This window comes from Ceratotherium simum, chromosome 3 (assembly GCF_057802395.1).
Source record: "Ceratotherium simum simum isolate JZ-2026a chromosome 3, ASM5780239v1, whole genome shotgun sequence".
Taxonomy (NCBI): Eukaryota; Metazoa; Chordata; class Mammalia; order Perissodactyla; family Rhinocerotidae; genus Ceratotherium; species Ceratotherium simum.
In genome coordinates, this window is record NC_141902.1 from 94,330,891 (window position 1) to 94,356,586 (window position 25,696).

Sequence of the window (25,696 nt, forward strand, 5' to 3'; positions counted from 1 at the left end):
AGACCTGCAGAGGGTCCTCCTCAAGTATTCAGTTGAGTTCTGATCAGTGAGTGCGCATGAGGAAACTACCCAAGGCCTAGGAAAGGACCACCCAAGAGGATTAGAGGGAACAGTGCCCAGAAATCACACAGGGCCAGGAATAGTTTTTATTCTCAACAGAGTGGTAAACCTCATAATTCACAGGGCATTGCTTGGAGTACTAAAAAAGATCTTGGGTCAGTACTGGGAAAAATTAGCCAAAGAATAAGCCCTGCTCAGGCTCTGCCTAACAAATCCAAACAACAAAACTGGGAAGAGTCAAACAGGGCATGGCACAACTTTAAGTGGGGAAATATATGTGTACTTGAAGTCTCCAAAGGAGACGGAGGGAAGAAAAAAACACTTGAAGAAATCATGTCCAAAAAATTCCAAATTTGATGAAAATTATATCCAAATTTCCAAGAAACTCCACGAACCTCCAGCACAAGAAACATGAAGAAAACCACACCATGCACGTCATAATCAAATTGCTTAAAACCAGTGATAAAGAGAAAATCTTAAAAACAACCAGAGAAAAAACGATATGTACAGAGGAACAAAGATACAGATAACAGCAGATTTCTTCTCAAAAACAATATGAATGAGGAAACAGTGGAACAGTAAAAAATAAAACCAAAAACGTGTCAATCTAGAATTCTTCAGTGAAAGATCTTTCAAAAAAAAGGAGAAATAGGACGTTTTCAGATATACAAAAGCTGAAAGAAGTTTTCAGACATAAAAAAGCAGACCTGCACTACAAGAAATGTTAAAGGAAATTTTTCAAACAGAAGGAAAATGATACCAGACGGAAACCTAGATCTACACAAATGAATAAAGAGCATTGAAATGGTAACTATATGGGTAAATATAACAACTATTTTTCTTATTATTTAAATCCCCTTAAAATATAATCAACTTATAAAGCAAGAATAATAACAATGTATCTGGAGTTTATATTATACGTAGAAGTAAACAACAAGGGCACAAAGGCTGGGAAGGAAGAAATGAAATTATACTGCTGTGTGTTTTTTATGCTGCATGTGAAGTAGTGTAATATCACTTAAAAGTAGATTGTGATAAGTTAAAGATGTATACTATAAATGCTAAAGCAATCACTAAAAGAACACAAGAAAGAGTTATACCTAACAAACAAAAAAAAAGATAAAGGAGAATCATTTAAAAAATAGTCAATCTTGGGGCTGGCCCCGTGGCTTAGCAGTTAAGTGTGCACACTCCACTGCTGGCGGCCCGGGTTCGGATCCCGGGCACACACTGATGCACCGCTTCTCCGGCCATTCTGAGGCTGTGTCCCACATACAGCAACTAGAAGGATGTGCAGCTATGACATACAACTATCTACTGGGGCTTTGGGGGGAAACAATAAATAAAATTAAAAAAAATAATCTGAAAGAAGGTAGAAAAATAGGAAAAAGAACAAAGAACAGATGAGACAAATAGAAAATAAATAGCAAGATGGTAGATTTACCCCTCCCCTACACCAATATTCACATTAAATGTACAAACCAATATCCCTCATGAACAAAGATGTAAAAATTATTAACAAAATTTTAGAAAACCAAATGCAACAATATATTAAAGGGATAATACATCATGAATGAGTGGGGTTTATCCCAGGAATCAAAAGTTGGTTTAATATTAAAAAATCAATGTCATGTATCATAACAGACTAAAAATAAAAACCAAATAATCAATGCCAATAGATACAGAGAAAGTATTTAACAAAATTCAACATTCATTCCTGTAAAAAATTCTGAACAAACTAGGAATAGAAGGGAACTTCCTTAACCTGATAAAGGGCAGCTACCAAAAATCTACAGTTAATATCATATTTAACTGTGAAAGACTAATGCTTTTCCACTGAGATCAAGAACAATATGAGAATGTCTATTCACACCACTTTTATTCAACATTGCACTGGAAGTTCTAGACTGTGCAATAAGGTAAGAAAAAGCAATAAAAACATGCAGATTTGAAAGGAAGGAGTAGAGCTGTCTTTATTCACAGACAACATGATTGTCTACATAGAAAATCCTATGAAATCTACAAAAAAGCTAGTAGAACTAATAAGTGAGTTTAGTAAGGTTTTAGGATACAGGCTCAATATACCAAAAAGCAATTATATTTCTATATACTAACAACAAACCAGCATAAATTAAAATTATAAATGCCATTTAGAATAACATAAAACATATAAAATACTTAAAGATAAATCTGACAAAAGATGTGCAAACCTGTACATTGAAAACTACAAAATATTGCTGAGAGAAATTAAGGAAGACTTAAATAGAGTCATATACCAAGTTCATGGATCAAAAGACTCAGTATAGTTAATATAGCAATTCTTCTCAAATTAATCTATAGATTCTAATAATATCTCAGTCAAAATTATAGCAGGCTTTCTTGGTGGAAATTGATAAGATGATTCTAAAATTCATATAGAAATGCAAAGAAACTAGAATAGCCAAAACAACTTAGAAAAAGATGAATAAAGTTGATGAAGTTAAATTACCTGTCTTTAAACTTTCTATAAAGCCACGGTAATCAAGACAATGTGGTATCCACATCAAAACAGACAAATAGATCAATGCAACAGAATAGAGAGTCCAGAAATAGATCCACATATTGGTCAATTGATTTTTGACAAGGGTGCCAAGGCAATTCAGTGGAGAGAAGATAATCATCTTAACAAATTGTGCTAGAATAATGGGATAATCATATGCAGAAGGAGGAGGAGAAGGAGGAGAATAAGAGGAAGAAGAAGAAGAAGGAGAAGGAGAAGAAGGAGAAGAGGGAGAAGAAGGAGGAGAAGGAGGAGAAGGAGGAGAAGGAGAAGAGGGAGAAGAAGGAGGAGAAGGAGGAGAAGGAGAAGCAGCAGCAACAGCAGAAGCAAAGGAGGAGGAGGAGGAGGAAAAAGGAAAAAAAAAAGAACTTTGAGGGACCGGCCGAATGGCATAGTGGTTAAGTTTGTGTGCTCCGCTGCAGCGGCCCGGGGTTCACAGGTTCAGATCCCAGGAGTGGACCTATGCAACCGCTCATCAAGCCATGCTGTGGTAGTGTCCCATATACAAAATAGAGGACAATCTTCCTCAGCAAAAAGAGGAGGATTGGCAACAGATGTTAGCTCAGCGACAATCTTCCTCACCAAAAAAAAAAAAAACACTTTGATCCATGCCTTACATTATATAAAAAAATTAACTGAAAATGGATCATAAACCTAAATTTAAAGCCTAAAACTATAAAACTTCTATAAGAAAACATAGGAGAAAATCTTTGTGACCTTGCATTAAGTAAAAATTTCTAGATACAAAACCCAAATCATAACCTGTAAAAAAATTGATAAATTAACTTTATAAGAATTCAGAACTCCTGCTCTTCAAAAGACACTGTTAAGAGAATAAAAAGACAAGCCATGACAAGGAGAGAAGTTTTGCAAATCATATATCTGACAAAGGACTTATATTCAGAATATATAAAGAACTCTCAAAACTCAATAATAGAAAAAACAACCCAATTTAAGAATGGGCTCAAGATTTGAACAGACATTTGGTTAAAGGAGATATATAAGCAACAAATAATCACATGGAAAGATGCTCAACATCATTAGTCGTTAGGAAAATGCAAATTGAAACCACAAAGAGATACTACTATATGTCTATTAGAATGACTGGAATTCAAAAGATTGACCATACCAAGTGTGGGCAAGGATGTGGAGGAACTGGAACTCTTATAAGAGTTAGTCTTATGTACCATTAGTGGGAATGTAAAATTGTACAATCACTTTGGAAAACAGTTTGGTAGTCTCCTAAAAAGTTAGACCTACCATATGATTCACCCATTCCACTTACAGTATTTACTCAAGAGAGATGAAAGTGTATATCCATACAAAGACTTGGCGTGAATGTTTGAATGTTCATAGCAGCTTTACCTGTAATAACCCAAAAGTGGAAACAACCTAAATGTCCATTAACAGGTGAATGGATAAACCAGTTGTGGTATGTCCACACTATGGAATACTACTCAGCCATAAAAAGGAATGAACTACTGATGCATGCAGAAACATGGATGAATCTCAAAATAATTATGCTGAGTGAAAGCAGTCGGGCAAAAAGGAATACGCACTGTGTGATTCTATTTACACAAAATGCTAGCAAATTTAAACAAATCTAGTGACAGAAAATACATCATTTGTTGCCTAGAGACGAGGAGAAAGGAAGGAATTACAAATGGGCGTGAAGGAACTTTTGAGGTGATGGATATGTTCCCTATCTTGATTGTGGTGGTAGTTTTAACGTGTATAGTCTACATATGTCAAAACTTACCAAACTTTCAACATGTTTTGTTTATTATATGTCAATCATACTTTTCATCAAGCTGTTAAAAACAAACAAACAAACAAAAAAACACATGCATTTAAGTTTTTATCAAATGAATTAACTTTAAGAAAAATAGTAAGTAAAGAGATGTACAGGTGGCCCAGAAACGAGGCAGAAATTGTGCCTATGGAACTGGGACATGAGGAGTTTGGGAAACATGGGCAGGAAGAAACAGTAAACTCTGGAGTAGCCTGCTTGAGTTCAGGTCTGGGTCAGCCTCTTAACAGCTGGTGACCGTGTATAGAACTAGTTATAGAATAGACTTTGCTGCCAGAATGGCTGGGTTAACAGCTCAGCTCTGCTACTTTCTAGAAGGGTGGCCGTGGGCAAGTCATCTCACACTCTGTGCCTCAGTTTCTTCTTCTCTAAAATGAAGGCGGTAACCGTATGTCTCTCAGCTCTGGGCATAGTTCCCGGCACATAAGCAGTGCTCAGTGAACACTGCTCTCGTTAGTGGTACCTAGGGAGTTGATGATCGGCTCAGGGCAGACCTTGAGCACCCAATGCCCAGACCTGGGCTCTCGAAGACTTCATGCTGCCTCCTGGTCAAGCAAACTCCAGCCCCAGGGAGGGAAGCGTTGCTGTAAAGGTTGCATCTAGTCCTTGGTCTCAGGTGCTTAACTCAATGATCCAGATTGACATCATTGCTTCTGGGCTTTTGGGGAGAAGAGCCCATGGCCCATAGTGCTGAGTTCTGGGCCACACAAGCCCCCATCGCTCCAGCAAGGTCAGAGGCTGGGCTGAGCTGAGCATGATTGCAGCTGTGACAATTTCCGCCCCTTGATGAAGCCACATGCTTGGTACCGTGCTAAGCTCAGTACACACATCCTCTTATTTAGTCCTCTCCGCAACCTTGAGAAATCAGAGGTCTTTGGCTTCATTTTTTCCCAATGAGGAAGCTGAACTCAGAGACGCTAGGTGGTCTGCCCCAGTCACACAGCTCTCTCTCCTCCCATTGTCCCTAAGCACCCTTTCCCTGGGGCCCTGGGTGCTATTGTGTGTGGATTGGGGAGATGCTGAGGGTGATGGCTTTCTGCCTTTCCCCTGCAGGGGTCTAGCCCTCGCTGCTTTCCTAGGCCTGGTCCTATGGCTGGTTCTGGACACCTCCCGGCGGCCAGAGCAGCTAGTATCCTTTGCAGGAATCTGCGTGTTCATCAGCCTCCTCTTCGCCTGCTCAAAGCATCACCACGCAGTGAGTACTTGGTTGTCAGGCTGAGTGGGCCTCAGCCCCTTCTCTCTCTCTGCCTCTTTGGCATCCATCCATGCTGTGATAACAGGACCCATCCCTGTTTCATAGTGTGGCTAACACCTTCCCCCAGGCTCCAGCCAAGTCTCCTAGAGATCCTGAATTTGGGGATCACTGCTAAAGAATCATGAAATGCTGAGAGGCAGCCACAGCCCTTAGGAGTCCAGCTCCCTTCTGCTGGGGGGCCATTAAGGGAGTAGGGGTCAGGGAGGAGGAAAGGGGGAGGGTCCAGACAGACAGAGGTTACAGTGAGGCCAGACCTTGAGGCCACAACTCCAGCTCCATCCACCTAGTGATGACGGAGGAGCAAGTGCCACGGCACGCCAAGGCTGGTTGAGTCTCATGTGGGCCCTTGGTTAGATCTTGCCCCACCCCTGCCCACACTCCCAGGCCCATTGCAGCCAAGAACATGGCCTATTCTGAACTCCAGGAGGATGTGACCATTGGCAACAGGCCCAGACCTCTGGCTGGGTCCAGCTCCCATCCAACAGACAGGCCAAAACTCCCGTAGCCCCTCAGCAGCCCCGTGCCCTCAGCTCTCACCCTACCCTGTTCCCTGTGGGTCCCCCAAGAAGCTGAGCTCACCAGAACCTTTCCATCGGATGGCAGGTATCCTGGCGGGCTGTGTCCTGGGGCCTTGGGCTACAGTTTATACTTGGGCTCTTCATCATCAGAACAGAACCAGGATTTATTGCATTCCAGTGGCTGGGCGACCAGATCCAGGTGTGTACATGGGGCCTGGCTGGCCAGGGTATCTTTCATTGCCAGGGAATAGAGGAGAAGCCTCTCGGTTTGGGGGGAGGAGGGTGACGAGACCATAGAGAGATATCGCGACCAGGATGGTGGGTATATACTGGGGCCCTAGACCAGGTGGGCAGCTGGGGGCTGGGCAGTGCAGTGGCTTCTTCTCTCAGGCCTGGTACCACCTGCCCAGACAGAGCAGTCCTTTCAGAGGCTGGGTATGATATGGAAGAGAATCTCAGAACAAGGAGGTTCTCTGGGCCCCTGGGCACCGTGGCCCTCAGCAGTCATCAGTGATGTAGAACTTATGATAGTTAAAAGCGCTAAAAAAAATTACAAATGATTTACTTTGTGTGTGTGTGTGTTTAAAAATAACATTGAATTTGTTGAAGTTATAATTTTTAATTCCATCTTTTTTATTGGGGTAAAGATACATAATACAAAATTTGCCACTTTAACCATTTTTAAGTGTGATTAAGTTCTTTCACATTGTTGTGCAACCATCATGATTTACTTTTTTTTTTTTTTGTGAGATCAGCCCTGTGCTAACATCTGCAATCCCCCTCTTTTTTGCTGAGGAAGACTGGCCCTGGGCTAACATCCGTGCCCATCTTCCTCCACTTGATATGGGACGCCGCCACAGCATGGCCTGACAAGCGGGGCGTTGGTGCGCGCCTGGGGTCTGAACCGGCGAACCCCGGGCCGCCGCAGTGGAGCGCACACACTTAACCGCTTGCGCCACTGGGCCAGCCCCATGATCTACTTTTTAAAACAGAAATTATCGAGGGCACATGTTCATCCTATACTTACCCCCTCTCACCACCTTGCATTTCCATGTGCTCTGCAGAGGGAGATCTCGAGGGAGGGGAAATCCCGAATGTGCCCTGGTTCTGTGCGCACCTGCTGACTGCGCCAACGGCATCTGCGAGAGTGTCGCGGAGGAAGACAGAGTTGCTGCTCTGGTCACGCCCCCATTTTATAGATGGGAAAACTGAGCCCTGGATAAGAGAAATGACTTGTCCCTGCAGTCACAATGCAACTTCAGGACCTAAATATAATTCTCCTGTAGAAGTGTGGCCGGATTCAAACACCAAGGCCACGAGCCTAGGATGGGGACAGGATGGGGGCTGTGCCATTGGAAGCGAGGGGAGTGGGCAGGCACAAAAGGCACGCCCTTTGACAGCCTCCTCCACGTATCTCACAGTCTTGCTTCCTCCATTGTCTCTTCTTCATTGTCCAAACAACTCTCATCTCAGAGTATTTCTTAAAGCTTTATTGAAAAGCTGTCTCTTCTGGAGAATGTGCTCAGAAGGAGCAAGAGCCCATGAATGTCGCTTTAAACGGCACACATTGCCAGGTGGTGCCTCAGCCTCTGAAAAGGCCCAGGGCCCAGGGGACTGCATCCTTGGGCCAACTTGCCTGGGGCCAAGAGGGCTTGTGGCCTGGTGTCCCTCTCTCCCCCCAGGCTGCTGGGAAGGCCCACGGAGCAGGCGAGCCCCCTCCAGCTCACCCCAGCCTGGTTCTCCGGCCGCTGTTTCTGCCCCCTTCCCTCCCTGGCCTCACTCCGGGATTTCATTTTGTCCATTTTCTTCTTTCAGATCTTCCTGAGCTACACGGAGGCCGGCTCTAGCTTCGTGTTTGGGGAGGCTCTGGTCAAGGATGTCTTTGCCTTTCAGGTCAGCTCTACTCTTGGCTCACGAAGCCTTTAGCAGCTGCTACCCAGCAGCTCTAGCTAGTGGGGAGTCCGAGCAAGCCATGGGGACCAGGCCTTGGTGGAGAGGGAGGGCTCTTGCGGGCGAAGCCTGGGTTCTGGAAGCTAAGCTTAAGCCTTGGGTCCTGGGAGGGGCCCTGGCAATGTGTTCACCTGGTGACATGTTTTCACTATATTTTGTAAAATTTGCAAAACTAAGCTATATCTGCATTCTTTTCCTTAAAAATGAATACTCCAATGACAGAATTGCTGGGAGGCTGAGGACAAGAAGAGAGGGTAGGGCATGGGGATAACACCTGTTGCCACTTTAGCCTCCGACAGCTGCAGGGCCCCTAGATCTGTAAAGGACAGTTTCCAGGAACCCTTAGGCTCAAATGAGCCTCGCAGTATGCTCCTCCTTTAAGGCCTTTCACAGGCCACCTTCCTTCCTCCTTTCCTTCCAAGAAAAATTTATTGTGCATCTACCACAGTGCAAAATGTTATGTAGGAAATTGAGATAAAGGCTGAAAGTCCTTATTGTGTAATGGTAGAGCCCCCACCCTAATATAAAATAACGCAGCCTCTGCTGAGTATGCTGTGGTGTGACTGCTTCACAGTTCTGAATGGAGCTGTGGTTGTATTTCTTCTTTCTCCAGCTGTCTGCCCAAGCACCTGAATGCCTCCATTAGTAAGAACTCTTGGCTCTCCTCTGCCTGCCTCACACCCAAATTGTCTAAGGACCCTGAGGCCCGCTCCAGGCTTCAGCTCCATTTCCAAATGCCAGGTGGAGAGAGACCTGGGGCCCTGCCCACCCATTCGCGGGGCCCTGCCCACCCATTCGCTGGTCCCAGTTTTCTGCTGTTGCCACAGCACCACGGATGGGAATCAGTGCCGCCCACTCCAGTGTGTCCTGGACCACTGTCACGGTGGAGCTGCTGCACAGAATTTATGTGTAGGTTCTGGAGGTTTCTGCTTTTATCATTTCTCTGGCCATTGTTCCCAGAGCCTCCCTATCCTGCTGGGTGTGTGGGGCCCCGAAGGCTTCTGGCTTGAGCCATGGGTTGGGCCATGAACTTCTGGGCTGGTATTAAGCTGGGTCATGAGTCTGGACACTCCTGCTCACCCCTGACCCTGACTCGTGGTGAGGTCCTCTCGGAGTCTTGGTGTCTGTTTGTGCCAGCAACTCTCTGGAAAATGTCCACTCCGGCCAAAGAGTTTTTATAATGTGAGTCCTAGGAGGGAAGGGGGAGGGGACCAGGTTCCTGTCCTGGCAGGAGTCTTCTGTACCCCAGGACTAATCTGTCCATCAGGTTTCTGAGACCACTTCTGTGTAGGGAGGGGGTTGGGAGGGGCAGCCTCTGTCAGCCCCCTCCAAAGGGCCCCCACACCGTTCTGTTAGGGCAAGGCGGGTGCTTCTCCCTCCACATGTGCATTTCCCAGGAGGGGCCACCCCCGGTGTCAGGGATGAGCAGTGAAGACCTGCTCCAGGGTAACTTCTTGTGTCCACCCAGCAGAGAGATGGTGGCCGGCAGCTTCTCACACTTTATGAGACAAACACACAACACTCTGTAGTTCAACCTCCCCGGGCAGCCAGGTTCAAGTGCAATTGGCGCAAAGGAAAGTGCCTGGGGAGTCAGAGAGAGACAGATTGTTTAAACCAGGGCCTGTGAAGACGACTCTTTGAGGAGGCGGCATTTGGCATGGAGCTTCAGGACAGGAAAAATCTGGACACATGGAGACAGGCAGGAAGAGGAGACAGCACGGGCAAAAGAATGGAGGCGAGGAAGTGCTGGGATGTCTAAGAGGCAGGCGCGTAGGCTATTTGAGGGAGGTGTGGGTTTGGCAGGGCTGTGTCCTGAAGGATCTTGAACGCCAGGCTGCGGCTTCTGGGTTTCCCCTGTGAAATGGGGAGCTATTGAAGATTGTTGAGCGGGGAGGGACTTGACTGGCGCTTTGGGACAGTTATCGTGTCAACAGTAGACAGGAAGAGTTACAGCCCGGATGCTGGAATAGGGGACCTACGAGGAGGCTCCCTGACACCCAAATGGTGACCCAGGGCCATCAGGCTGCCATAGTCCAGAAGAGAGGTCACTTCAGGGAATGGAGGTTGGGGAGAGGGCTGAAAAACGACTCGTATGAAGGTCATCACTTGATTCCACATGTTGCCATTGTGATTGCATTTAGTTATTTGATGGCGAGGCCTGGGTCTTACTCATCCTTGTGTCCTTTAACTGACCCTGAGTCCCACAAAGCCCCGCCCAGTGCCTGGTACATTGCTCTTTGCTGAATGAATGAAGTGAATAAATGATGCTTCTTCTGTGTACATGGGCAGTCCCTCTGCACCTGTTGGGAAGGTCTGGCTCTGTGAGCTCCTGGCTCTGGGCTGGGCTCCCACACAGCCAGCATCTCCCTGGCTGGGCCACCGTTCCCATGACTGCGTGGTCCTGAGCAGCTTTCTCTTTGGCCCAAGACCAAGGCTAAACAATTCTTTCTCCAAACCTCTCCAGCGGGGGCCAGAGCTTCCCAACCCTCGAGAGCCGGGAGCTACACACAGGCTTTGCAGCAAGAATCAGGGCCACTAGTAGCAATTTTGTCCCCCTCTAAACCTAAGATCTTGGTGGAACAGAGAAGAAAAGCTTAGGGAAAGTGGGAGGGGTAAGGAAGTTATGGAGCAAGGACTATGTGCCAGGCACTCATTTCAGCCTCACAGCAGCTCTATGGGGAAAATACTGTCATTATCCCCTTTTCACAAACCAGGATACTGAGGCTCAGAATGGTTGTTGCTTGCACAAGTTCACAAAGCTAGTAAGTGTTAGAGGCAGGATTGGAACCCAGGTCCAAAGCTCTCACTTATTAGCTTCTGTGCCTTGAAGTCAGAGCCCTTTCCTTGGTAGGCAGTGGTGACAAAGGGGCCCAAGACTTTTGATGTTTGTTTCTCCTCTGGTTTAGAATAAAACAGTATTCTTTAGGACTATTTGGTTGTAAGTGATGGAAACCTGTTTGAAACTCGCCTTAAAAGGAGGAAAGAGAGAGGGCCATTTCTTGACTCACAAACTGGAAAGCAGATAGAGCTGGTGCGGGCCAGAACCAAGGCCCCGCAGCTGCCAGGATCACAGCGCTCAGTCTCATGTCACTGCTTATCCCAGGGTGTCAGCTTCATTCTCTCAGGCCAGATCTTCCCCTGGCTCCCAGCAACATCAGATGCCCATCCTTACAGAATATCACCCAGAATGGGGGAAACTCTTTTCTGCCAACCCAAGTTAGAAAAATCCTGGGGCAGGAGTCGGATGGGGCTGCCTTGGGTCATGTGACCATTCTTGGACCAATCGCTGAGGCCAGGGCATGGGATACTGCAACTGGAGTGACTGGGGTCTCACGCTCACCCCTGAAGCCAGGGGGTGATGTGCTCTGATTGAACAGAAGCCACCCTCAGAAAGTCATCATTTGAAAGAGCATTTCTTAGGAGAGGTGGGTACTATTAACCCCCCATCACGGAAAATAAGGCAGACAACTCCTTGTAGGACCTGCAGCTAGCTACATTTTCAGGGTGCCCTTGTGCTCCAGATGAGTATTTATGGTCTAGTATAGGAGCAGGGCCAAGTGACAGATAGCATACTTGCCTGGAAGAAACAGTGATGGCATGGACCCTGTGATCTATAGTCTCTCCCAGCCATAACAGGGGGCCACATTTGGGAGTCCAGGCTGTACTTTCTGACCAGGGTGCTTAGCTTCTGAGTTAGTCAGTTGTAAGTGACAGAAATACAACTCAAACTGACTTAAGCAAAAAAAAAAAAAAAAGATTAATTCCTATGACTGAGAAATCCAGGGGCTTCAGGCCCTGCTGGATCCAGGTACTCATTATCATCTGGGGTCTGCCTTGCTTATGTCCTGGTTCTGTGTTTTCAGTATTAGCTTTAGTCTTAGTCTTGGGCAGGCTCTCTTGAGGTGGTGGCAAAGATGTACCAGGGTTACATCCAACCAACTTGGCAATCCTAGTTGAGAGAGAGCGAGCGAGCCTGTTTTCCACTAGCTCCAGAAGTGGGCTCTTCTTGGCCTGGCTTGGAGTATATGACCATCCCTGAACTGTAGTCAAGGAGGATACATGGCCAAACCTGGAGCCCATGGGCTGAGAGTTGGGGTGGGGTGGGGATGTTCCAAAGGGAAATTTATGCTTTGTTACCAAAAGAAGCCGGGAAGGTGTGCTGGGCGGGCCAAGCAGTGGTTGTGCCCCGGAGCTTCCACCAATTCTCTCCCACTCCAGCACTGAAAGCATCATCTGGCTGCTGCCATGTCAGCCCCCTCAACAGTGTTAGCCACGTGTCCTCCCATCATTCCTCCCTTTCCGGAAGAATGAGCGCGCACCTGCTACTTGCATCTCAACCCGAGTCGCCCTTTAGAACCATGGATTCATAGACCATTAGTGCTAGGGGGGAGCTCAGCGATCTCTGGGCCTCCCCTTTATAATACAGGTGGTCAAACCAAGCCCCAGAGAGGAGCAGTGACCTGGCCATAGTCACCCAGTGAGTTAGGGCAGAGCTGCACTAGAACTGGCTTGTTGGACTTCCAGTCAAGTGACGTTTTCTTCTTCGTACTGTAAGTAGAAGTCAGTGAGATCATCCCTCCCTTTCAAATATAAGTTCATCCCTCACAACAATAATGATACATTTGGAACATATTCATGGTTGCCAAAGAGTTTGAGATTGGATCTTCAGTAAACAGAGAAAAAACAAGGGAGGTGAGTTTTTCATTAACCACCCTCAGTATTTCCCTGTCAAATACTAACCATTTCCTGGACGCCAGGAGGCCTGTCCTTTGGACAAACTCCTGGTCAGTGTATTAGCCAGTAGCCTTCCTAGCTCAGACAGGTCAGAAGAGGGAGGACTTAAGACAAATGCTCCATGGCCACGGAATTCCCTTTCTCACAAGATTCACTAATCACAAAATTTCATTCACACATACGCCCCCACCACCACATCTCACACACACACACACTCACACATACACGCACACATGCCCACACGCACACTTGCCAAGCGTGGGACTTATCTTTCTTTCTTTTTTTTTTTTAAATTTATTTATTTATTTTTTTTGTGAGGAAGACCAGCCCTGAGCTAACATCCGATGCCAATCCTCCTTTTTGCTGAGGAAGACTGGCCCTGAGCTACATCCGTGCAGATCTTCCTCCATTTTATGTGGGAGGCCGCCACAGCATGGCCTGACAAGCGGTGTGTCGGTGGGCACCCGAGATCCAAACCCAGGCCGCCAGCAACAGAGCGCAAGCACTTAACCGCTACGCCAGGGGGGCCGGCCCCCTTGGGACTTGTCTTTAGGGGAAGGTGGCTTTGTTGGTGCTGAGTTGAGTAGAAGACTCAGGAGCTTTCTTTTTGCTCTTCCCATGAATCATGTGGCCCTAGTCCCAGGCCTTTGGCCCATGTCAGCCTGGGGAAGTCTCCTCTGAGCTCACTTAGATTTTCAGAATCCAAGCTGCATCCTGCTGGGCCACAGTCCAGCTCATCCCTTCTCCAGGAAGTTGAGTCTCTGCCTGGGGCTTCTTCAGCCCTCCACACCCCTAGCCTGGAGTCCAGCACAGTCGACGTGGCAGCCACCTCTTGGCTATATCATCTTGATTAGTCATTCTACCTTGGCTCCTTCTCCCTTCTAGTGACTTTCCACCCACAGGACGCCTCCCCACAAGCTCCCACATCCTCACTGAGTCTGGCTGACCCCAGAGCACACGCCTACTCATTCCTCCGCTGTCACTTACATGCACCGGCTTACTAGGCTCAGCAGAGCTGCTCAGTGTTCTCCCTGAGGAACCCCTGCGGTGAAGGAAAACGTCTTCACCTCCTGATGCAGCCTCTATAATCCCCAATGGTCAACAGTGCCAAATTTTGCAAAAAAAAAAGAAGATCAAATAAGGACTGAAAGATGCCATTAGATTTAGTAATTAAGGGGTCACTGGGAACCTTAGTGAGCACAATTTTCAGGGGAGGGAATGGGAAGTAAATGGACTGGGGTGGGGTGCTGAAAGGAGGGAGATGGGACAATTGAACCAGCAGAGATCTTAGAAGAGTGTGGCATCTGCAAAGGTCTCTGAAGGAGACGTTGACAGGCAGAGAGGGGCATAAGCGGGCAGAGTGTTGAGGTCATTCTGGGCAAAGGGATGGTGTGAGCAGGAAATCAGGAGGCTGGTCCAGTTTATCTGGCCTTGGAGCAAGTCTCTTCTGCTTTCCAGTAATGGTGGTGGTGGGGTGGACACGGCAGCAGTCACCTCTGAGAAATCTTCCAGCTAGGGTTTTTGTGGTTTATTGTGGCCTGGAGCTGTGACAGGGCTCTGTCTGCAGTGCTTGGGCCCTGGGGGCTGGGGCTGTGGGGGTTTGCCCAGACAGCCTCAGGAAGTCATCAGGAGCCCTGGCTCAGCTCCCTGCGGGGAGAGGAAGCAGCAGGGCCATGTCCAAGTGGGTTTAGTCCTGCCTTCAGAGCCTGTTCCTCCTAAGGAGATGACACTTGCTCAGAGGGTGTGGTTCTCAGGGTGTGGTGTCCAGACCAGCAACATCTGGAAAAGCCAAATTCTCAGGGCCATCCCAGACCTACTGAATCTGAAACTCTGGGGGTGGGGCTCAAAATTTGCAATCTCAACAAATTCTCAGGTGATGCTGCCAGTCCAGGGACCACACTTTGAGAACTGCTATCCTAGAGGAGCTGGAAGTTCCATGTCCTTTGAGCTATGGGAAGCCCTGATACTAGCAGGACCAGCCTGCTGTGAGTTTCCACAAAGCAGTGGTCAAGACTTACTCGGGGCAGCTACAGCCTGGGCTAAGGCTCTCCTTTGGAGGGATGAATGCTGACCATGAAGACAGAGAAATGAGGTTCTAGGACTGGCACCAGGGCAAACCTCTGCAGAGTCATGGCAGGGCCTTGGCAACCTGCTTAGTGGCCAGGAGGTACTCTGTCTCTTTGTGTGACCTTGGGCAGGTAATCAACATCTCACAGCCTCAGTGTCCCCATTTGTGAAGTGGAGATGGTTACCTCTACCTCAGTTGCTTTGAGGATCGATGAGTCACCACACATTGGGTACCTGGCACATAGTAGGACTGCATAGTAGACACATAGTAGGACTAATGGCACTTCCCTCCCTCTTCCTGCAGCAGCACTATCTTGAGCTGCCTGTCCTGTCTTCTGCCATCTCACATACTATAGGCCCCAAGGGTGTTTCCCAGGCTAGGAGATCATATTGGCCTCAGGAACCTTATTTAGTATTAAATGAGGCACTTTAGAAAATCAGAGGTCACCTCTCTTCTCTTCCATTCACTTGCTCTCCCTAGACAGTTTACCACTTAATCCAAAACACAGCTTCTCTTCCACCAAAGATCCCGTCTCACAGACAGAAAACATCTCTTGGTTGCTGCCAGGAGAAAATCTCAATTCTGCAGCTGGGTCCCGCCGCCCTGGGCACTCTCCTTCCCGGCCTGGGCCGTTTCTGCAGCCCTGCCAGGCGGCCTCACAGTCCCTCGCATGATACATTGGACAAGCAGTCTAGACAGTACGTGAGCCTCTCTGCGTCTTACTCCAAGGGGGAGCAGAATCTGTCTCCGCACCTCATGTTGGGGGTGTGTCCAGCACCAGGCAGCCAGGGGGAGTCTGGGGCAGGAAAAGGGTTTCTCCAGACCGTGCCTGTGTCCCGTCGGGTGACATTGCCAGCTGCAATGACTGCGGGGAGGCAGCAGTGGGGTGGGGCTGTGGCCCTGGAGACGAGGGAATGGATGCGAGGGAAGTTTTGAAGGAAGAATTGATGAGGCTTGGAGTAAGAGAAGTGAAAAGCCTGGTAATGGGAGACAGGGTGACAGGAGGAAGGTCCACAGTGAGTCTAATTCTGAGCTTGTGGGCATCGAGTGGAAGTAAAACACTGGAAAGACGAGGGGCCTCTAATTCAGGAGGGAGGTTAAGGCAGAGCCACGGGCCAGGGATTGAGCTCATGGAGGAGGACGGACACTGTGCAAGGGGCTAGGCCCTGAGCCGCTCCTTTAACCTTCGCACCCCGAGAGGTGGGCGTTTTATCCCCGTTTTACAGACAAAGAAGCGGGTGATGAAAAGAGGTGGGCTCAGGGCCTGCTTCTCTGCCACAGCACAGGCCTCACCTGTGGCAGGGGTGACTGGGTGTACGCTCAATATTTAGAGGGGAACAGGGAACAGAAGTGCCTCCAGAGAGGCCCCACATGTGGGACACTTATGATTCCATACACTGAATTCAGGCCTCTGAGTGGCAAGGCCTTGGATGGAGTGGGCTGTCTGGAGTCGTCTAGGCCCTGCCTGGGACCCTGCCACCTGCCTGCCTCTGAACCAGGGCCTATGCTCTTTCCCGCAGGTTTTTCCCATCATCATTTTCTTCAGCTGTGTCATGTCAGTTCTCTACTACGTGGGCCTCATGCAGTGGGTGATCCTGAAGGTGAGTTCCCAATGTCCACGGCCTGGTCTCTGCCACAGTCACCTGCTCACAGGGCTCACACTCTCCCAGAAGGCCTTGCTCCCAGAGCCCAAACCTTCCCCAAATCCCCTGGTCTCAGAGCTTGAACCTTCCCAGAATCCCCTGCTCCCAGGGTCTACACCCTCTCAGAGTCTACCGCCAACCAAACATCCTGTCACAGAGTCTCCTGTCACGATACTAAGGAGAAATGGCGCCAAATCCAATGCGGTCTTTGTGGGAGAGAGGTTTGCATAACTGAGGCTACATTGAGAAGAAGTGTTAGGGGAAAAGATAATTGATACCGAAAAGATCTTGAGAGACCGGAGCAGAAGGCCACATTGGTCAGACTTAGCTGGTGTTAATGTCAAATCCTTTGCTTATGTTCATAAAATCTGTGCACAAAACCAGGATGAAGGAGATAGCATTGGACAACGCTGGACCTGGCAAAAGATTCAGAGGTTTTAGCTGATTGATCCCAGAATAAACGAGTACCATCAGGTGGCTGCCAGAAATGCAAAACCACCCATGGTTGTGTTAAGAGCGCACAGTGCGTGGCATGAGGGAGGCAGTTGTCCCCAAGTCTGGAGAACGTGTTCAACCGAGGGACTATGACAAACTGAACCCTCGGTGGGAGAGGGGAAGGGCCTGACACCAAACCCTCCGTGGAATGGTTGAAGGAAGGAGGGACAATGGGCCTGGAAAAGAGAAGGCCAGAGTGGAGGTGGTTAGGGGTAGGATAGCTGACTCATATACTTATGGAAGAAAGCAGGGAAAGGGCTTCCTGAGAGGCACCGCAGTGAAGAGAAATTCCAGGTGAGCAGATTTTATCCTGACAGAACAGTGTTTCCCGAAGCCTTTTTCACAAAATTCTAGTTCCATGGCAGGTTAGTACATAACTACTAGGATAGGGATCCCCTGGTCAAATAGTTTCGTGAAGCTAGACTAGACACCAGGCTAAATATAAACAAGTTTTGGGCAGGACTTCTCAGAGCCTTTACTAAGCTAATATGTATTGGTAATCTCCAATGTGTGTGTGTACAGCAATTCTCAAATATATTTGACCAAGGAATCCTTTTTTCACGGATGGTAAGCCCCTGTCAATGGAGATGTGGAAGGAGATGATAAATGGACCTTTGGGGGAAATGTAGACGAGGGAGTCCTTACTGGGTTGGGAGTTGAAAGAAACCGCTTGTAAGGTACTTTCACCCTTGACTCTCTCTGATTCTGGGGCTTGCTAATGCCAGCCCCCAAAGAGTACACTGCTTCCTCCTAGATCGCCTGGCTGATGCAGGTCACCATGGGCACCACAGCCACTGAGACCCTGAGTGTGGCTGGAAACATCTTTGTGAGCCAGGTGGGTCCTGCAGCCTCCTGCCCTTCACCTCATCAGCAGCATCTCCAAGAAGGGCGGGTGCCCTGGGTCCCTGGAGCTCTGACTTAGTCAGAGGAAGAGACATTTCAACCTTCCCCCAGGGTCGCCAAAGGCTGCTGCCCCAGGGATGCTCCGTTTGGGGATGCGCTCTTTGCCCGGGTCATGCCAGGGAGGATCTGGCTTCTGTTCGGCACCTCCTACCCCTCTAGGCTAGGCTGTCTTCATTAACTCAGAGACCCACAAACCCTATAGATGGCACTTGGCTTTCTCTTTTAGACATGAGGAAACAGGCTCAGGGGTAGGAATGACTTGCCAAATCCCACAAGGTGAGCCAGGCTTTGAATTCAGGCTCTCTCCTTCCCGACCAGGGTGCTTTCCACGACATCATTTTGTCTTTTTTTCCCCTCCCTCTTTCTGGAAATGTATTTGCCAAATAAATGTGACTCTGAAGGCACTATCAGTCCCGAGTCCTTTTCAGAAGGCCCAACCCTCCTGAGAGTGAGACTGGAGACCGTTCCAGGATCCTGGCCCAACTGCCCAACATTTGAGTCACCAAAAGATACACTTGCCAAAGTATGGCATATTTCATTAGACAGTTTAGGAAACTCTGGAAAATATTTGCATCTTTTTTTTTTGCTATGGTGCAAGTGTGTTGATTTTAAAGATTTTTGTTTTCCATTTTTTTAAGCCAATTAAGACAGATGTGCTCTCAGATAAATTGTCCAAAATACCTTAGGATGTTCATAAAGCGGCAAAAGAGAAAAAGATACTGAAATACAAAAGCATTTATTTTATATGAAATGCTGCAAATGTGATCAATGGTTTTTGCTGAGAAAATACAAATTTTAGGTGAATGTGACACTGGGTGATGTGAGGAGCTCCGAGGGTAAATTAACTCTGGACAAGTTGTTGGGCAACAAATTGATCTAGACCCCTAGGTCTTTGCTTCATTTCCCCCAAGAGGTGAGGATGGGGAGGCTTCGAGGATTAGCAGCGTCATTTCAACCTCAATGTTCATGGGCCTGGGCCTTCTCTTCTCTTCTCTGTCCACACTCTGTTCCCGGGGGATCGCACCAGGTGCGTGGCTTAAACACCTTAAATATCTCCCAAGTCCCACTCTGCAGTCCTGACCTCTCCCCTGAACTCCAGTCTGACATATCCAACTGCCCCCTTGACCTCCACTTAGGTATCTAAGAGGCATCTCAAATTTACTATGCTAAGTCCAAACAAGCAGACCCCTAGGTTCCCTCCCTCAAGACACATGCACATCCCCAGCCTTTCCCTTCTTAGTGAATGGTAACGTCATCCACGGAGTTGTTCAGACAAAAGTCAAGGAGTCATCCTTCCTTCCTCTGCTTCCCTCGCTGCTGGCTGCATCCAGTTCATCAGCTAGTCCTGCCAGCCCTGCCCTCACCTCACACCCAGGCCCACCCTGCTGCCCTTCTTCTGCTTTCTACGAGCCACTCTTGTCTCTCACCTGGACACTGCCGTGCCTCCTCCCTGCTCTCCCTTTTCCCACTCCTGCTCCTACTATCCATCCTTCACACCTGCGCAGAGTGACCCTCTAAAAACAAGTCAGATCACGTCACTCCCGACTTAAACAAGTCCACTCCTTACCCTGGCTGGCCCTCCTGCACTCCTCCTTCATCTTGAGCCACGCTGCACCCATTCTGCTGTAGACACACTGGCCTTCTTATGGATCCTCGAGCTTGCCAGGTTTAGCTCTGCCTCAGGGCCCCTGCTGTCCACTCTGCCTGGAATGCTGTGCTTCCAAACTGAATAGTTGGCTCCTTCAGATCTCAGCTCAAATGTCACCTTCTCAGAGGCCTTTACTGATTGCTCAATTTTAAGTACCCTCTAACCACCACGCATTCTCTCACGTATCTTCACAGCTTTTATCATCATCTAAAATTACCTTGTTTATTTCCTTGGTCCCTTGTAGATTGTCCATTTCTTCCCTTAACCTCCCCTCCACTGCTCCCAGGATATAAACTCCTTGAGGGCAGGCACTTTATCTTGTTTACCCTGTATCCCTATTTTATAGAACAGTCTGGAATATAGCAGGTGCTCAATAACTGTTCCCTGAGTGAATAACTGACTGATTCCAGGCTTCCCCAGATACCCTGAATAATACACCTTCTAACACCCCAGCTGCTTTCTTCTGGCTCCCCCATGGCTTCATTCAAAGCTCAGGCCTGGAGTTACATCTGCTTCCGGCCCTTTGCATGAACAGAGGTAATTCTCTGTTTACTCTCCTGGAAAATGGGGATTTTCCACTTCTTTCCCAGAAAGTTGTACGTAAGAATGTGGGGTGCTTCGTGGGGCACTCGGACATGGTAGGCACTCAATGCTGGGGAGCATTATCAGGCTGAGAGGGAGGGTTGGGGGTGAACGAGTCTCAGCCAAGTCCAGACCATGGTCCTCACCCTGCCCTGCTGTCTCTCCTCCTGGGCTCCCCAGCACTCACTGTGACCTGCCCACTCCCAGGGAGAGGGATGCCCTGGGCGCCCGTGCAGGCCTGGCCAGCTCTGGCTCTCTGATGTCCTTCCTGTTTGCAGACCGAGGCTCCTCTACTGATCCGGCCCTACCTGGCAGACATGACGCTCTCTGAAATCCACGTTGTCATGACCGGAGGCTACGCCACCATAGCCGGCAGCCTACTGGGCGCCTACATCTCCTTTGGGGTATGTAGATCCCTCCCTCTGCTTGCTGCAAACTGAGAACCTGACACCCACCTGTGTGGGAGCCCCACACAGCTCCTGGCCAGAGCAACCTGGGGTCTTCTCTCATGGGCTGGGTCCTGACCTGGGCTGCTGTGATGGTGAGAGGAGAGGCTTCACCTGAGCAAGGTGAGCCAGGTGGGCTGGACAATCCGGGCTTCTCACCATGGCCAGTGGGGGCAAAGTTTTCCAGGGTTCCATTTATTGGGCACCTGCTATGTACCAGGCAAAGTACTGGGTGTTTTAATATCCCCATTTTACAGACAAGGAAATTGAGGCTCAGAGAGGAAATGAGATGCCCAAAGCTGGGATGTGAGCCCAGATCTGTCTGTCTCCAAAACTCATACACACAGTCCCTCACCTAGACCGTCCCTGGAGATTCGTCCTCCTCTCTGCTCCCCACTTCCCCACACCCTCTCTGGGCACAAGTCCTTCCTCTGCTCCTAAATTACTGTCTGTGCGGCTTGCTGAGCACAGTACATTTCTAGGCGAAATTGCACGGTGTGCATTGGGCCCTTAAATCAATCGCAACACTACTGCATGGCAAGCAGAGATGAATCTTCAAACCGGTCCCCTACAAAACGCCTGTAATAATGCTTTGCATTTGTAAAATACTCTGTACTTATTTGTGCTTTCACATGCAAATCTTTAAAGACCTTATATTTTTCGTAGCTATCAAAGAAATTCTTGCTCCTGGCAGAAGTTAATAAAGCAAAAAAAAAAAAAAAAAAGTATTCTTCAACCCCACTTCCCATGGGCAGCTACTTCTACTAGATCAGAACAGTGGTTCTCAAAGTGTGGTCCAGGGACCAGCCAGCAGCAGCTTCACCTGGAAACTTATTAGAAATGCAAATTCTTGGGCCTCACCCCAGACCTGCTGAATCAGAAACACTGGGGATGGGTCCAGTATCTTGTACTGTTACAAGCCTTCCAGATGAATCTGATGCTCGCTCAATTTGAGAACCCCTGATTTAAAATGTCATTCCAGATCTTTCTGTGTAAATAGTCATTTAAGTATATATACCTGAATACACATACTTTCTTTTTTTACTAAAGATGAGGTAAATGTACTCATACTTCTCTGCAACTTGCCTTTTTCTTGTAAAATTCTGAGCTTGACATGAAATCCAGAAGTGCAGTCGGCCCTCTTTATCCTCAGGTTTACCTCAAAAATGCAATCCGTGGTTGGTTGAATCTGTGCATGCGAAATCCACGGAAACGGGATACAGAGGGCTGACTGCATTCATTGTACCACGCTATTTTACATAAGGGACTTGAGCATCCAGTGACCTATGTGGATACCGAGGGACAGCTGTATAAAGGAAAAGGTTGACAGAGCTGACTAATAAAAATGAAAAACCTTCATATGGTAAAAGTCACAATTTTAAAAAAAGTTTAAATGATTGATCAGGAGAAAACAGTTGGTAAATTATAAAAAGATATTTAAGCTCACTGATAGTCAAAGCAATTAAAACAATAATAACTTATGTTTCTTCTAAAAGCTATGCAACATTTCACACGCTCTAAATGGCAAGGCTGTGGGGCACTCATACACTCTTGATGGGAGTGGAATTTGCTGTAACCTTTTTGGAGAGCATTTATCAGTCAATTTAAAAATACCCCTTTCCGGGCTGGCCCGGTGGCGCAAGCAGTTAAGTGTGCGCACTCTGCTGCGGCAGCCCGGGGTCCACCGGTTTGGATCCCGGGTGCGCACCAACGCACTACTTGGCAAGCCATGCTGTGGTGGCATCCCATAAAAAGTGGAGGAAGATGGGTACGGATGTTAGCCCAGGGCCAGTCTTCCTCAGCAAGAAAAAAGAGGAGGATTGGCAGATGTTAGCACAGGGCTGATCTCCTCACCGGCAAAAAAATAAATAAATAAAATAAGTACTCCTTCCCTTTGATCCAGTTAGGAACATTTTGATACCAGAAATATTTTCACAAGTGGTCAAAAAATGCAAAATTCCAACATTACTTGTAATAGCAAAAAAAACAAGAAACAACCTAAATGTCAAGCAGTGAGGGGATGGGTTGGTTAAGTTCATCCATGCAGGGCACTATCCCTCAGTCCGTGTGCTGATCTGGAGGGGAGTGGCCTGCGATTCGCTGCCCCCAGGCTCTCCTGATGCTGTGTGTGTATGGGGGGGGACACAACAGAATGACCCTCACTGTCCCCTTCTCTGGGCCCCACGTCCACCTGTCTTTCTCATCTCTGTCCTTGGGGGTGGCCAAGGGGATAAGCCAACCTGTCCCTCAGTCCCTCCTTCCCTCAGGACACCTGGGACACACCAGAAAGCTCAGCTCCACACACCCACAGAGCTGCCGGGGCAGAGGGGCTGCTGCGTGACTTTTCCAGAAGGCTCCTTGTGCTCTGGGGCTTTGTCCTCTGGCCTGGCACCCTCTCATCTAGAATTTTACAGATCATCTGGTTCGTACCTTGTCTTGCAGAGGCCTAGGAAGGGCGCATCAGAGCTGGAGCACCCCCACCTACCCCACCACCAACTGATTTGGGGATAAATTTGATGTTTCAAAGGTGGAAACTCGAAACTGTTCCTGAGCCTTCTTCTGTGGTGGCGTATTAGAGGAGGGGAATGCCACAATACTTTCGGGACTTAGGGCCTTTGTCTGTCTTAACCTCGCTCTGGGTCCCACAGCTGGATGAAAGAATGGTATTCTTTCTACCACTTAAGCGCTGCTGCCTTATTTAACACTAAAATACTGGAAGAACTGTCTCCCTTTTCCATAATCCACCTTACAACTTAGCCTCCCTTCTTTCTCTTTCTCAGGCCAGAGTCCAGGCCCTGAGCCGGGTCATCGGGCTTCTCCACTGAAGGCGCCTGAGTACCCACTTCCCTTAAGCTCCAAAGAATGTGCATGGCTCCCAGGGTCGGCCACATGGCCACGGGTCTCCATTCACAGCCTCTGGAATGGAAGCCCCAGGGTACCCGCATAGCGGGCCCACGTGAACAGCACATAACAGATCTTCTTTCCCTTGTTCCGTCCCGCCTCTGGATCCACCCCTGGTGTGGAATCAGAGCAGCTCTCTTCTGCCCCCACCTGGCTCTTGGCCGCCACTGCAGAGCCCCAGGGCTTTCTCCCACAGCCCTGCCGGCCCACTCTCTCTCCCTTCTCCTCTTACTCCTTCCTCCAGGCAGTTCCTCACTGTATTTTTGGCTCTGCCCTCAGCCTCTGAATTCCAGAAAGAACTTTCTTGCTCTCTCTTCCTTTATCTTTGTTGCTCAATTTCTGGCTCCCTTTGCCCTGCCCACCTTCCTAGTGCTAATATCTGCATATTTCTAGACCTGCACTGTCTGACATAGTAGCCACTCGCCACACGTGGCTACTGAACACTTGAAATGTGGCTGGTCTGAAATAAGTGCTGTGAGACTCAGTAAGGAAAAAAATTAATATATTTTATCAATAAGTTTTATATTGATTAACAGGTGGAAAGGTAATATTTTGGATATATTGGGTTAAATAAAATACATTATCAAAATTAATTTCACTTATTTCTTTTTACTTTTTTAATTGACTACTGGAAAATTTAAAATCACAGATGTGATTCCCATTATATTTGTACTGGACAACACAGATCATCTGCCCTGGTCTGGGGTTCCAGGGGTCACTTGACTGAATCCTTTCATTGTGATCTCCACGTACATCTCCCTTTTCACCATATTTCTCAAAATCTCTAAAGTAGGCACCAGCTCTCTCTGCCAATCCCAGACATGGGTCTCTCTACCCACCCCTTTGGCTCAGGGGCTACCGTGAGAGGAGATCCATTCGTGTGCCTCAAGCTGTGAACACGGGCTGGGCAGAGGCTCAGCCATTGGTGTTCCTCAATCAATTGTGCAAGAGTGGGAGCCCCTGGGACAGGGTTGGTGAGATCCTAGCAGGCCCAAGTGAAAGTCTACTGCTTAGTTTCCACATCGGTAAAATGGGCAGAATTACCTGTCTGCCCAGTAGTTACTAAACTTCCAGGTCACTGTAGTTTAAGAATTAAACGCAATAATAGAAAATGCTTAGCATTGTGTTCAGGAAGTGGTAGTTCTTTCTCTGACATATTAGGGTCAGAAATCCATCCTTCTGACACTGGCCCATTTTATGCTTTGTGGTTGTCTGGATTTGTTTTCTGTTGTCTGAATTTTAACAATTCAAATGGAGGGCTCATGCCCTCTATCCCTCTCCACGTGGGACACCTTTGTGTAGAGAGAGGAGGGCCTTGGGCAGGAGTGGGCCCTGGGATGCTGAGACAGAAGGCATTCCTGAGTGATGCTTGGAGGCAGGGCTGGGGGATGTCACAGCCCGAGGAGTAGCTGGCAGTGGGAAGGCCGTGTGTGGGCTGACCCAGTGCCCCAGGGAGCCCTGCCTATGCAGGACTCAGCTCTTTCCATGATGAGCAGGAAATGAGCCGCTGGGGCATTTGAGGCTGTAGCCATGGCTGGCCCACTCAAAGGACAGTGTCCAAGAATGAGACAGCTGCAGGGTGTGTTCCCCTCTGGGGCTCAAGTTGACAAACCAGATGTAACCTTCAACCTGGAGGAAGGGGGAGGGTCCTAGCTGGTGGAGGGAAAAATCCCAAGATTCCAGGTGTGGCACAGTCCCCACTGGAGCTGGGCAGCCAAGGAAGAGGCCGGCCAAGTCCCGAAGCCCAGCCCGGAAAGTCCAGAGAGGACTCCTGCCCGAGGCTGGCTCCCTCCCACAAGGAGCAGGGCCTGCACACCCTGGGCCTGGGATGGGGCACGGGAGGTGGGTGCTGGTGATGGTACATGTTTTAAGGGGCTTCTGCTTATCATTGAAAATGAACAAATGGGGTTTAAAAGAAGAAGAAGAACCCGTTACAAGGGTCTCCCAGGCTTGGTGCCTCATCAGCAGTTCCTGGGCTTCTTCAGCCCTCCACTTTTATTAGTCTGAACGTGTAGCTTAAACTTACCTCCCCTCCTTTTTTTCCGTTTTATTTAAAACTTAAGGACTGCAGTTGATTTACTACAAACTTTAAGGAGAAGAAGTCTATTTTACTTTTCTGCTTATAAAAGCAATATATGCCCTTA

At 48.2% G+C, this 25,696-nt stretch overlaps 1 protein-coding gene across 1 annotated transcript in view; it reads left to right on the forward strand.

Moving 5' to 3' along the window:
• The window catches only part of SLC28A1 (solute carrier family 28 member 1), a 44,660-nt gene that overhangs the window by 10,499 nt on the left and 8,465 nt on the right, over nucleotides 1–25,696 (forward strand). The window contains exons 6-11 of the mRNA XM_004432024.3: nucleotides 5,463–5,604; nucleotides 6,268–6,381; nucleotides 7,998–8,075; nucleotides 16,455–16,535; nucleotides 17,827–17,907; nucleotides 20,484–20,609. Coding sequence (XP_004432081.1) covers nucleotides 5,463–5,604; nucleotides 6,268–6,381; nucleotides 7,998–8,075; nucleotides 16,455–16,535; nucleotides 17,827–17,907; nucleotides 20,484–20,609 — 622 coding nt within the window. The remainder of the gene's footprint in view (nucleotides 1–5,462; nucleotides 5,605–6,267; nucleotides 6,382–7,997; nucleotides 8,076–16,454; nucleotides 16,536–17,826; nucleotides 17,908–20,483; nucleotides 20,610–25,696) is intronic.